Consider the following 14,468-nt stretch of genomic DNA (forward strand, 5'->3'; position numbering starts at 1 on the left):
GAAAAATGGTTTTCTTAATATCTGGTTAGCAATCATCCACAATAAGTTCTGGTAAACTGTCGGAAAAGGGAGTCTTGGTTAAATTCTAACCCGAACATGAAATGGCAGCTGTCGTTGTAAAATCGGTAAGAAAAATCAGTGAATAGACGACATTCAAACGAGGACTACTTTGTCGTTTTATATCGTTTTATATTGTGACGATAATGATGAAACAAAACCGAATCGACGATATATTGAATCAACTAGACAGTGAATTCGATGTGCCAGAATGTTCTAGTGGCGAAATTTTGTCAAAGATCTAAGGGATGCCGGACTGTGCAGCAAACACAGTTCTATTTAGAGTGCTGCCGTGTAAAGAACAATTAAGATATAAGTAAGAAGTTGTAAGTTCGGGTAATGAGTAGTAAAGCCTTAATTTGTTTGGATTCGAAATAGAGATAAGTGTAAAGCCATTAAATTTGGACTTTTTTTTAACAGTCCAGTGAACTCAAAAGTGAGTTACAAGATTTTTAGCTTAGAATTATGATTTCGACAGAAGGGACCTGGGAGAATTGCCTGAACAGGCCTTGGGATGGCTACATCTGTTGCATGTATTACACCTTACAGACGTTGAGTTTGGATTGTGCAGAAAAATAATTCCAGGTCCGACTAGACGCGATTCCACGGATCAGGAGGAAGCAGATAAACGCTGCAGTAAGGTGTTGCTCTAATGCTTGCAAACTTAACTTACTACTTACCGACCCAAACAGGTTTAGATCGCCGAAATAACAGTCCTCGGCGTAATAAAATTCGTGTAAATTCCGGAAACGTAGAACTGGCTGTGGTGGGAATTGAACTGATTACCCTAACAGATGTTGCTGACATTAAACTGTATTAATGATAGTTTTAACAGAATCTCTTTGCCATGCATCTGTTGAAAGGCTATTAAAGGCTTCCGATATTCTTGACGGGGACTTTGATCGTGCGTAAAAATTTCTAACACGAATTAGCCAAATTCATTAGAACCTGTGTATAAATTTATTAGTAGTCTATGGTGAGTGTGTGGTAGTAGAAAAGTGTGAGTAAATTGAAACTTTAAAGCAATTTATTGATCGTGTAACATCCAGGTAAGGTAAATAAAATATTGTGTTCTAACCCCACGGTAAGACCAACATAAATAAAAGTGAAAACAAACAAAGCTCGTAACAGTATATTCAAATCTTGATAAAATTTGTCGCGTTATTTGTCCACATTGTCATCTTTAGGTAATTTTATTGTAAGGAAGATTTTCCAAATAATGTCTGATTCGGATGAAGTGGTTTGTAGTGACCAAGAAGAGATATTCGTTAGCGAAGAGTCAAAAAATGAAGGTAAGAAAATACCCGTGTTTATAGCATATATGTACAGAAGTACATAACAATAATCTGTCGTTTCCAGATGTTGCTGACTTGCCCAGTGGTGAAGTATTTATCGAGGATTCGGAAAATGAGAGTAATAATTCTTTGTCTTTTAGTAATATTTATTGATTTAATAACACATTTTTATAGGCTCTGATGACAGTTTTCTAATTCAAAACGCAGCAGGCAAGAGGGGGAAAAACCGCCGCGCAAACATATCTGATTCAGATCAGGATGCCGAAACTGAAAAACAAACATTATCACCACGAACGCGCATGAGTATAACAGGTGTAAGGCCGGCGGATCTCTCCGACTCTAGTGAAATTGAGTACTCGGATGCAAGATCAGAGGTAGAAGAGGATTCAACAAAAAGTTCCGACGAACAGAGTGATGTATGTGAGGAGAGCACAGTACAAGATCAAATAAAATCGAACTCAGCCGATAGATCTATATATAGAAATAGCTATTTGGATCAATCAGCTTCAGAAGAAACAGTCGACGAAAGCACAGCTGCAGAAACTGAAGACAGTATTACGTATGATAAAAGTGAAACTGATAAAAAAAATTGTGCAGTTGCCACTGCAATCAATGATCCTCGAACACCAAATACGCAAAAAGTTGAAAAATTAGTTCATGGGGTTGTTGATTCACCGTTAAGTTCAGTTCGTTATAGTATGCAATTTGAAAATGCCATAAAAGAAAAGTTGTCGTCTACGATGTATCAACCAAGCCCAAAAGATAAATATCGCTCTCAAGTAGAATCGTCAGATGAGAGTGATGTTCAAGTTATAAGTTTTAAGGAGAAGACAATTGAAATTGGCAGCAGCAGTGATGAAAGTAACCCAGATAACATTATTCAAAGTTCAAAAACACCTAACTACAAAAAAGGAGATGTGGTTAGACCTAAACCATTTTTGGTACAACCAAAAATCTCTACAAAGTTGGGATTGCACACAGAAAGTGCAACCGTTATCAGCAAAGACGCGATAAAGGAATTCATTCTAGTATCAAAAGAGTTTTTTGATAAAGAATTGAGAAAACTAAATGAACTGAAAATTGAGTTGCAAAGCGCAGAGAAATTACTTGAAAAAATATCCAATAGTTTGCCCGATGGTGGGAGGCAGCTCTCCCTTCGAATTGATCGTCTACGAAATGATGTTCACATAAAGTCTCAATATATAAATACTCTTAAAGTGGAAGATGATAGCGGACCTATGTCGCCTCTTGAACAACAAGTACGAAACAAGGTAGATCCGTTAAGCTGGGATGATCTTTCTGCTGCTGTAAACAAAATGAATCCAACTCACACGGGGAAACAAGGGCTGGCAACATTTAATGCCCAGCGTGAATTAACAGTTGAACGTCTTAAGGTCTGTTGTAAAAAATATATTTAATGTCAGAAACAACGATTTTGTTTTTGTATGATGAAGTCTGTAGAACGGATATCTGAAACAATTGCTGTATATTATATTATTATCTGCCTTCAATTGCATAAGTTATTTTGCATTGAATGCACAGAGATAATACGTAATTTCGCATTAACTGATTAAAATGTTTCACACCTCACTGACAGTTTAGCCAATAGTTGAATTACATATTGCAATCATCATTTAAACTTACAAGTTATTTTTCTTACAGGATATTCATAGCTCACTAAAGACCTGCCCTACTGAAGATATACTTGCTGAGGACCCAGTGGGTTTACGAGTCACACTTATGAATCATCAGAAACATGCATTGGCTTGGATGAACTGGCGAGAGAAGCAAAAACCGCGAGGTGGTATTCTTGCTGATGATATGGGGCTAGGAAAGACACTAACGATGATATCGCTAGTGCTTGCTACGAAGAATCGTTCAGAACAGGAAGATGGTACTAAACCGGAGGATGATGAAAGTGAAAACGAAAATGAAAATGAAGGATGGATTTCAAAAGGGCGAAGAGATTGTGAGTATCTGAATTACAAATGGTTCTCCTTGTCGAATATCATATTTTTACAGATTATCCTGGAGGAACTTTGGTTGTTTGTCCGGCGAGTTTAGTTCGTCAGTGGGAGGAAGAAGTTGATAATAAAGTAAAACGTCACAAACTAACTGTTTGTGTTCATCATGGTAACAATCGGGATACAAAACCAAAACATTTACGAACATACGATATAGTTGTTACTACGTACAACATTGTGTCACGTGAGCAAAAGTCTCAAGGCGCCCTTTTTGGCATTAAGTGGCAACGGATAATACTTGACGAAGCACATGTTGTACGTAACCACAAAGCTCAAATGTCAATTTCGGTATGTGAATTACGTGGCAAATACAAATGGGCTCTTACGGGTACGCCAATCCAAAACAAGGAAGCGGATGCCTACGCGCTCATTAAATTTCTGCGTTGTACACCATTTAATGAACTAGCTCACTGGAAGAAGTGGATTGACAACAAAAGTGCTGGAGGACAGCAGCGATTAAATGCTTTGATGAAATCACTTATGCTTCGTCGAACAAAAGTAATGCTTCAAGAGCGTGGAGCACTCCAATGTTTACCCGAAAAGCGCATCGAGCTTATTGACGTCTGCTTGGACAAAGAAGAAATGAATGTATATCAGAAAATAATGGTTTACTCGCGTACGCTGTTTGCCCAATTCCTTCTTCAACGAGCGGATCGCAACACTGATTTTATGTACAGAGAGGATAGCAATAAGCCAACTTTCATGCAAACCAAAGATCCCAACGGGGCGTATTATAAGGTACATGAGAAATTCACAAAATTGCATCGCGGTCAAAAGGACGTTAAATCACATGAAATTTTGGTCTTGCTATTAAGGCTACGGCAAATCTGCTGTCATCCAGGTTTAATTGATGCGGTATGAATAGCGTATTACATTAGAATAAGACAATAACTTGTTAACGTGAGCTCTTTTAATGATAAATGTCTTGTATATTTTAGATGCTTGACGATACTGATAACGCTGAGAACATGGAGAGCGACAGTGATGATGAGAAACTAAAGATTGATTTGCTGGAGCAATTGAATAATTTAGCAATAAATGATAGTTCGGAAAATCGGAGTATAGAAGAAGGAGAGGGTCTTAAACCAGACGAAGAGATAATTGCCAAAGCTTCTGCAAAAGTTCTGCAACGTAGCAATCCAGTATTCAATATTAAACGACCCTCCTCTAAAATTAAAAAGGTTCTGAATATTTTGAAAACGCGAGTGCTTAATAAAAATGACAAGGCTATTGTGGTTTCACAGTGGACCAGCGTTTTGAATATACTGAAAACACATTTAGAGGAAGAGGGCTGTATAACATTATCTCTTAATGGAACTATACCAGTTAAAAACCGTCAAGAAATTGTAACAGAGTTTAATAATCTTAACAATAATAAGAGAATTCTTCTACTTTCGTTAACTGCGGGTGGAGTAGGCTTAAATTTGGTCGGTGCTAACCACTTGCTAATGATCGACTTGCATTGGAACCCACAGTTGGAAGCACAAGCGCAGGACCGTATTTATCGTGTGGGTCAGAAGAAAAATGTAGTCATTTATAAATTTATGTGCAAAGATACCGTAGAAGAACGAATAAAAGCATTGCAGGATCATAAAATGTCAATTGCTGACGGTGTGCTTACCGGCGCCCGTTCTGCAGAGGGTAGCAAACTAACAATGGAAGATCTCAGAGGTCTTTTCGGCATGTAAACAGTTACATTTTTCATAGATCTTTTATTTAGAATTTTATTATAGGTTTTAAATGCAACAGTGTTAAACTACATTTGTAATCATTAATCTGAAATGAAACTCGCGTTGTTTAGTAACCGAATAATCGCTGAATTATATTTACATTACTTATCATATATATATTTCGTAGTGCTAAGCCTTAGGCAAACAATTTTGTTACAGCAGTTTAAATGTCCGAATGTATTGTATTATAATAAATAATTTTTATGACTGTAGCATTAACTTCATTGAAAATATTACTAAAATGCTAATTTAAATATGTATGTATTTGCTTGAAACCAATAATTATATGTTCCAAGAGATTTTTGAAATAAATTTTCTAGTAATTCATGAAAACAGCCGAAATTCAATGCTTAGTGCAGTAATTTCATGTATTTTTGGCAGAGTTAAGTAGAAACGGAAATAATTAAAATAGTTATACGAGGGATAGGGGAAGATCTAAATCGATTCTACTAATTTTTACGTCAAATCGCATTAAAATAACGGTTTAATTATATTTCATAGCTAAAATATTGATCAATAATGCATTTTTTGGGGTTTTTGGAAAACATTGTTATTAATTAGGTATAATAAAAGAGTCGAATCCAAAAAACTCTGCAAGAATATTACTTATAAAATGCTAATGCAGTTAACAAACATTGCAGTAGTTGTGCTATCTTTACTCTTCAATGCAATTCTTAGTTTCGGATACTATCCAAATTCACGGAAAATATTTCACACAACTGTTATAGACGCATAAGTATCCTACACTTTCTTTTCAAAATATTTAAAAAAGTGTATCAATGATCTCTCCTCTCTGGTTCGTGGTAGCTCGCTCGAAACCAACGGGATAATTGTCATTCATTCACTGCTGGCTAACATTGCCTGGAATTCACTTAGCTATAGCAAGTATTGCTTTGTTGTTAGTTCAGTAGAAACATAGTTTTCTGTCGGGAGTTTTCCATACAATCACTTGATTCCGCTTCCGGTTCCGACAAAGGAGCAGCTTTTCAGAGGAAAGGACAGGTGCAAAATTTCCGATCAATAGCTTAAAAACTGAGGGACTAGTTTGTATATACAAGTATGTATACAGACAAACGGACTTGACTAAATCAATAATAGTGCATATTAAATAGTTTAACTAGGAAAATTGTTGGAATCAAATCAATATAAAAGCCAGTCAATGCGTGCCGCGTTTGCTCGTTTTGCTCGCTTTGGACAATAAGCGCAAACATTATACCACTTCACAACAGTGTTTGACATACTTGTAATTTAAACGCAGTCCAATAGAACGGCCTAGTTTGGCTAAGAAAAAATTCCTCCAACATGAAGACAATTTGGCACCGTGCGATTTCTCTTTGAAAAAGTTACTCACCGGACGATATTTGAGTTGTATAACGAAGTTACCAACCACGCAAGCTTCTTTTGCCGACCTTCTTTTGATAACGCTGCAAAAAATGTTAAATATTCTTCTTTTTCTTGTTGATTTGGGTGTTTTCTAAAGGCTAGAATAACAACTATTTATTTGCTTTTTGGAAAATAAAATTCTTTAATCGCAGCAATTATGCATTTCTTTATTTGCTATCCACTTTATTTCAATGGGTTTTATTATAATTCACAGTTAAATTACCAACTAGAATAAATAACTAGTTCTGAAACTAATCTAATAAACATAGGATTTTTCACTTGATATTTTCTCATTGCTTAGTTTTTTTCCCCTATATACAATACATATATATAATATTTAATATTTTATTTATGAATTTGAATTATTAACGAATGTATTCAATTAATTAAGCTTTCTTTACATTTTTGGAATATATTAATTAACGTTTTACTACAAATTCGACTTTAATAAATATGTTCTTACATACACACAATATATTTATGTTTAAAATGTTATAGCTGTTGAAAAATGCAAACTGTTTTCGTTACATATATAATATTTATCATATTGTGCTTCATATATTTATATTTGTGCATACTATGTGCAATTTGTTTGATGTAATGAGATCTATGTTCACTTTTCCACGTGTCCATTTCCTAGGCTTCCAGAATATTCCAGTAGATTTTACAAAGAGTTAGTAAACAATATTTCTAAGTATAAAGATGCATCCAACTTCTTAATACATGTATATTAATTATATACAAATGAAAATTGCTACAAATTTTTTTATTTATTAAATCCTTATATTCGCAATTTTCCACTAAATTTCCGTTAAAATTATTGCTATTTTCCAAGTGATAGTTCCACTACATTTGCAAATATTTATCTTCATAACAATTAAATAGATTAGCTTCAGTATTAATGGTTTAGTCATCCCTGAAAAAAAGAAATCGATTTGTCTCCATTAATATTCGGTTTTATATAATATTTAAGCGATTTATGTAGGAAAATAATTAAGTGTGTACATTTATATATAATTTAACAATTAACTTATATTTATTTAAAGAGTTAGACACAGGTTTTCTCAAATAACATATGTACATACATAAATACATACAGTGCCAACCACTGATACACTGATATTATTGTAATTACATAAAATCTGATGACAAGGGTAGCTAAGATAGAAGTTTATTAAATATTTTTGTTCTGTTATCATTATTGAATAATCATACATTAGTCATTAGCTTTCGACATTTGGGTGTAGTGAATTTGAAAAACAATCGTTTTTGGCAGACAATATTATTAACGGAAAAAATCAACCTTTTCATTTTCAAAAGTTATGTCTATCTGCAAATGTGAAAAAATAAACGAATAGCTAAGGAAGAAATATTTGGTTGCTTCCGTTAAGAAAATGAAAAGAAAGAAATGAAACAAAAAAACTTGTCTCGTGGTTGACAGAGTTATTCCTGTTTTTGAGTTCGAAAGTAGTATGTAGCTTTCTTTATACCGATTCCTGGTTTAATACCACCATTATTATAAAAAAATGAATAATAAATTATTTAAGGCATATACTCGTATTGGCAGATTTAAAAGCTCTAACTATTGTTGGCTGTGATGAGACGGCGGTGTCATTAGTTTAGGTAAAAGTTTATTGTTAGCTGAGTACAAAATAAAATTTAAATTTATTCAGGAGAGGGACCTTAAAATTTTATCTTAAAAAACAATATTTTTTTAATTTATAAAGGCAAATTTTCATTACTAAGCGGTTTTATAATTATAAAAAACTATATATATTGTCGATCTATCTTAACGTACATTGTACATATGTACATGTATATACATACTATATATGTATATATTTTTTCTTAACCGTTTTGATAAGAAACTTTTGAGTATTTTATACTAGGTCTTATTAGCGTTACGTTGGGATCCAGATATTTTGAACTGTGTCCCAAAACTTTGAAACAAAAGTGCTCCGGGGAGTTTTGTTCAAAAATATCACCATATTATTTTTTTAACTTTTCTCTTAAGCTGTTTGTGGAGCTGTATAGCCCACCAAAATACAACTAGTGTGTGCGTTAGGGTTAACCGTTTTGATAATAAACAAAAGTTTGCATTGTACAAATTTTAATCGACCCCAGAATTATGTTTCGTATACTCGAATGTACCATAACTTCGGTACATTGTTGATAACGTGTATGAACTAAATGGCAATGTTTCAAAATTCTGGAGCTGTCTACTGTCATAATTGCCATTTTACAATACATTCTCGCTTCATTTAGCTGTCGTAGAGTTTTATTTGTTATTTAAATTGAAAAAATAACAAATACAATTAGAGCATTTATATGCAGTTGAGAAGGGTGGAGTTTTTTATATATTTTCATTAAATACTCAACGTAAAAATTTTTGAGTTTAAGTTATAAGTCGTCGTAAATCTTCGGAGAAGCCATAGCCAAATTGTTTATATAAAAATAAGACTACAATAGGGAGCATAGGATATAAAGTTTTTTATGTTTAAAAAAGTTGTAGTAAAGCTGCTTTGCCCGTACCAGCGCCCTTTGTTGGTGAATCTCAGTTAGAATTGTTAAGTATATGAGGAACTGTTTATTTTAATAATGCGTGTCCACTCAAAATGGCAACACACAAAAGTTTTATGATGCCAGGCAGCATCGCCACGCTTAGCAGCGGAAATTCTCATACGAGTATCTACGAATATGTACATAGGTAGGTATGCGTAACTGCCTGCTATGATATTATATATTGTTAAATACCTTGGTGCAGGGTAAAGGAAACTGGTAGACAGTTGTGTCTGTTTGTAAGTTGGAAATGAGAGCACGTTTATAATGTATACTCTTTCCGTAGTGCCCGGGCATCGATAAATGAGCGGAAGCACGACAATATTTTCATTTCGAAATTACTTTTTAATGAGCGAATGCAACAAAGTATACCATAAATTTGACGTTCTATATGTTAGTATAAATATGTATGTTCTACAATTCGTTAGTCTTCATATACAAGTATACATATATGAAAACGTTCCTAAACATATGTGCATATCACACTGTAGCAACAAGCGCTTACAAAGCAGAAGAACTGTTTAACACCAAATATTAACAAGTAAGGAAGTTCTAAGTTCGGCTGTAACCGAACATTTTATACTCTCGCAACTTGCAAGGATCAAAGCCCGGAAAATTATTACATGTGTTGGCAAAATTTTATATTAAAGGAAGTATTGATCCGATTCAACCCATTTTTGACACAAAGACATACTTTTACTGATAGTTTCATTTATTTATTTTATTATATGAATTTTAATTATAAATATATCTTACACATTGACCGATATTTTCGGTAAAAATTCAACTATAGGCACTGGGGTTCACATATTCAGTAACTTGGGGCTTGAACAGTTTTGGTTCGATTTAGATAATTTTGGTCAAACATGGTCAAACTTAATATACCCTGTTCAGGGTATAAAAATGTAACGCCGCAATTGGAAAAGGTATGATAAAGGATAAATGCAAGGATGTTGATTTGGAAAAATATGAAGCTGAACGTAAGCTTTGGCAACGGATTTGCTCACATCGTCCGAAAGCGGAAGCCTTGAAAACAGAAGCCTCAGTGCCATTTATAGAAAATAATGTTTGAGAATCATTTTTGTATCAGAAGATATAGCACCTTGAAACAAACTTAGCTGGGTATTGTACAAAACCAAATTTTTTCGAGAGATTGAGTTGATTGATTCTACGTTTTCGGAAGCTAAGTTCGAAAAACGGAGAAATTACTTTTTAATTTATGACTTAATTTATCAACACAATAACATAGAATTTGCGAAACAAATTATTACTCTTGAAACCCTCCAAAAAAAAGTTTTGTGTTGTAATTATTTCTCCTAAAAATCCACAAAAATTTGGGTGAGAATAGAAAAAACCATCCCGTCACCGAAAAAAAATTGTTAGAATTATTACAAAAGTAAAATAACTAAGACTAATAACTTGATATTGTTTTGGTTATGAAAGTTTTTATGAATTCTTTGTTTTAATTTTTGCAATAACCCTAAAATTATTAAGATCTACTTCGCTTGTTCAATAGTCGAACACTATTAAATGGTCATTATAAATATATGATAATAATACTATTAAGTATTTTATTTGTCATAGAGCGTTCATTAAAGCAAACCACCGCCAATTTCATGACCAATACGGTCGGTTTATAACGACTCTTTAATCTGTTATACAACTTTAATGGCTTCTGAACAACTTTTGAATGCTGTGGTTAGCCACATACGCAGTATACCTTATACGAAAATACAACAACAATATTATGGAGTTGACTTTGTCGATTTCGCAAAATCCTTTAGTACAAAATTAATTACTCCAGCAGATTACCCTCTTAGTTTTTCAGGCAAAGCTCTTTCTTGATGTTTTGTTCAATTTTGTAGAATTGTTTTCTTGGATGCGTCTGGTTTTTTATTCCCCATTAAATTTGTTTTTTGTATTTATTGCATTTTTACTTTATTTCCACTTCAATTTTAATGATCTATTTCGGCAAATGCATAATCAAAGCGCGTCTACCACTTCTGCGTTCTGTCGAAATCGCAATCGAGGCTTCACTTGGACAAACCGCGCATGTTCACACTGACGCAGATTCGAAAAGGCTCTAATTTTATTGCTTTCGCTTTTGTTCGGTGTCTGACAATACTCTATCCCATCCTGCAACCACCCGAAATTTTGAGTTCTTTTCTTCGTAAAGGTACGACTCTTCGCCGTGTGCTTGCAACAAAATCTTCAGTAAAATATTATGCATAAATGTCAAAATTCCCGCCAAACACTGAATTGTGTTGAGTGCGTTTTTATGATCTCGAAGTGATTTCCGAATTAATATTAGATTGGAGCTTCGGGTGAGCGTGTGTGTCTGCCTGTGGTATGCTATGCTGCTTAAAGAAGTTTGCTTGTATGGATATGTATGTAGTTTATTATAAAATATTTAGTGGCATTAGAAATTATTGCATTTAATGCCAGAAGAGCAAAATACATATGGTTCATACGTGCATAGGTATATGATATGACGATTATACAAATATGTATTCAAGTTGGTCGTCCATGTGTGATCACATAAATCGGTGTACCCAGTGGACTTCCAAAAGAGGTTGTTTTGCACAAAAACAAAACAAATGACTTCGGGCTGGTTTGGATTCGGGTGGATTACATGCCATGAACCTAATGTATGGCAGCAACATACAAGTTCTTCAGAGATTGCACCGTTGCTTTGGACAATAATGCATGCCAAATTTGGTGAATATATCTCCTCAAGTCGTGTTCCAATATCGACCGTTCCGACAAAAGAGCAGATTCTTAGTGAGAAAAGGACGTGTGCAAAATTTCAGATAGATATCTCAAAAATTGAAGGACTAGTTTGCGTATATACCGACAGACAGACGGACAAATAAACAAGCATGGCTTAGTCGACTCAGCTCATCGTGCTGATCTTTTATATATATAAATTTTTTAGGGTCTCCGACTTTTTCTGCGGGTTGGCAATCTTACCATACCCTGTTCAGGGTATAATGAAGAGGTAATGCAAGCAAGACTGAGGGCTATTTTGAAGCAAAAGACAAATTATTGTACACATGTACAGATTAACGGAAAAATTTCGAGCTTACAAAAGTCTGGTTTGTTCACATTATAATATCTATTTCGAATGTATGATTTAATTAAAAGCATTTACACTTCCACCATTTGTTCTAATTAATAAATTAGATCTGCGGTTATTTGTAATCAATCGTTATTCCCAACAGTATATGTATATAGCAGAAGACTTCCACCAGCTGTATATAAAAGCGTTAAACTTTACGAATCGAGAAATCAATCCCTTGACGGCAAGCGAGTAAACTAGATATTTGAGAAGTTCATAGGGCGAATTTCGGACAATAAAATTCAGTGTATGAGATTATAAAAAATGGGAAAAATGAAAAGTGAGTCGTAAGGCATATATGGCATTTAAGCAAAAAAATATTAAAAGAAACAAAGTTAGCAAATCAAAAGGCTTTGGTCCGTAACACCCACCCCAATAGAAGGTGTCTAGTTCGTATCAAAGTTTATTAAATGAATTACCTGGAATTACGGTCACATAAAAATTATTTTTATAGCTTCAGCTGGCACCTTCATGGTGAGACCGAAAGCACTTGCTTATTTGCTTAATGCTTTAGCAGAAGGAATTAGTAATTGCAATTTTGAGAATTTATATTATCAGCAGGAGACGACAGTTAAGGAAGGGCTAAGTGCGGGTGTAACCGAATATCTTTTACTCTCGGAAGGATCAAAGCCGAGGAAATACGTTCAGCTGTAGGAAAAACGTTATATTAAGGAAAGTTGCGAAATAATTCAACATCCATTATTTGACGAAAGAGTGAAAGGCTCACACATATGTTTGGTATCTTATTATATACATATGTATAGTTGTATAGTGTAAAGTGATAGCATCATATTAAATTTAAAATTTGAAATATGGGAAGTTTGCGTGGTTGCAGCCCGATGTGACCCATTTTTGTAATAGAACATATGATAGTCAAAATAATATCATGTACAAAATTTGGCAGAAATCGGTACAGTAGTTTCTAAGGCATAGGATGGACAGTGCCACGCACTTTTATTGGTTTTCAACATAATCTATATATGGGAAAAGGGCGTGGTTATCATCAGATTTCACCCATTTTCACATTGATTGGTTGAAATTGGTTAAGTGGTTTCCGAGAATCTATAACACTCTGTAGCAACATGTTACGCGAGTTTAAACACTTCGTTCACTTACAGAAGTCCCGCTTGATTGAACACCTAATCAATTAAAAAACAGTCATATGTGCACTTTAAGAATTTATTTAGTTTTTAGTAATGATATTTAAATAACATTTTAAACTTTAAACGGAAAAATATAAGGAATAAAAAAAAGACAATTTACTGACATATATATTTAAGGATCGTGGCTTACGTTTTTAAGAACTTAATTGAAGAAGTCTGTATTGTTTTTTGAATATTGTTCAATCCATGCAAAATCCCTAATTGACACAAAAACTGGGCGTCAAAGAATAAGCACAGTTTGATATACTGAACAAGTACCGTATTAGTTTTTCATGTTCGGTTACGCCCTGAACCAAGCCCTTTCTTACTGGTTTAATATACCATGTATTTCGAAGTTTTGTAAATAGGTGCAAGCCATAGTTGAGTTGTACGTGGCATTCTAAATTATAAATTCGTTACGAAAGTATGTATGTCAAAAAATATTTTTTAAATTAAATATTTAAGGCAAACTCACTTTCTAAATTTTTTAATTTGTCCAAAACATGCCACGTCGTACCTTGCCGAATTGCTTTACTCTACTATACGTTATAAAAGTGTCTGGATGACCGAATACGCAAAAATATATCAAGTAAGCGCACGGAAGCAATATAATTAGTTGCAACAGTGAATATCTCTGTCGCAATTTTTCATATGCAATAATTTCCAAAGACCGTTTACTTATATGAAATAATATCTAAAGAGTAGACTGTTAAAGTGTGATTTATGGTTTTATTAGAGATATATTATTATAATAGACTTGAATTAGTATTTTTGGTATTACAAACTACAACTAATTTCAGTCGAAGTTTCATTAATGCTGCCAACCTAAAAAAGTGAAGATTGGATAGATTATTAAGCAGCTAAAAATTTTGGCACCAAAAATTATGGTAATTCGATTCTGCTCTGTGTTCTGCGTATACGGAAAAACCTTACTTATCACTAAAATCCATTGAAACTTCCTAACGCTGAGTAAGCCAATGCTTTATTGACAATTAAATGGCTTTTACATAATGTTTATTGCAGATTCATATGTTATTTTCGTTTAAATAAGAAAGCATTTCGTTTTTTGCTAAATGAGATGAGATGATTTTCCATGTCCTCGCTGGCGGTAGTTACCAAAAATGCTGTAGAAATAATGTTAACGTTGGATCCTTCCGTCT

The 14,468-nt window shown here is 33.8% G+C and overlaps 2 protein-coding genes across 3 annotated transcripts in view; one reads left to right on the forward strand and one right to left on the reverse strand.

Moving 5' to 3' along the window:
• The first annotated feature begins 1,128 nt into the window (after positions 1-1,128).
• lds (transcription termination factor lodestar) lies at positions 1,129-5,439 on the forward strand. The gene is made up of 6 exons (XM_014242527.3): positions 1,129-1,349; positions 1,417-1,470; positions 1,527-2,746; positions 3,015-3,321; positions 3,375-4,231; positions 4,315-5,439. The coding sequence occupies exons 1-6, from the start codon at positions 1,277-1,279 to the stop codon at positions 5,062-5,064; spliced, it is 3,261 nt and encodes a 1,086-aa protein (XP_014098002.2). The 5' UTR covers positions 1,129-1,276; the 3' UTR covers positions 5,065-5,439.
• A 1,205-nt stretch (positions 5,440-6,644) lies between these two features.
• dsx (transcription factor doublesex) overlaps positions 6,645-14,468 on the reverse strand; it is an 86,780-nt gene continuing 78,956 nt past the window's right edge. For both annotated transcript variants that reach the window (XM_014242758.3, XM_036373876.2), the window contains exon 5: positions 6,645-7,405. The gene's annotated coding sequence lies outside the window, so the exon portion shown is untranslated. The remainder of the gene's footprint in view (positions 7,406-14,468) is intronic.

This window comes from Bactrocera oleae, chromosome 2, assembly GCF_042242935.1.
Source record: "Bactrocera oleae isolate idBacOlea1 chromosome 2, idBacOlea1, whole genome shotgun sequence".
Lineage (NCBI taxonomy): Eukaryota > Metazoa > Arthropoda > Insecta > Diptera > Tephritidae > Bactrocera > Bactrocera oleae.

What these genes read in the sequence shown, in the direction of transcription:
- lds (XM_014242527.3), top strand. Translation starts at nt 1,277, where the DNA reads ATGTCTGATTCGGATGAAGTGGTTTGTAGTGACCAAGAAGAGATATTC. An exon ending in TAACAGTTGAACGTCTTAAG is followed by an intron (nt 2,747 to 3,014) that starts GTCTGTTGTAAA and finishes TTTTTCTTACAG; the next exon opens with GATATTCATAGCTCACTAAA. An exon ending in TTCAAAAGGGCGAAGAGATT is followed by an intron (nt 3,322 to 3,374) that starts GTGAGTATCTGA and finishes ATATTTTTACAG; the next exon opens with ATTATCCTGGAGGAACTTTG.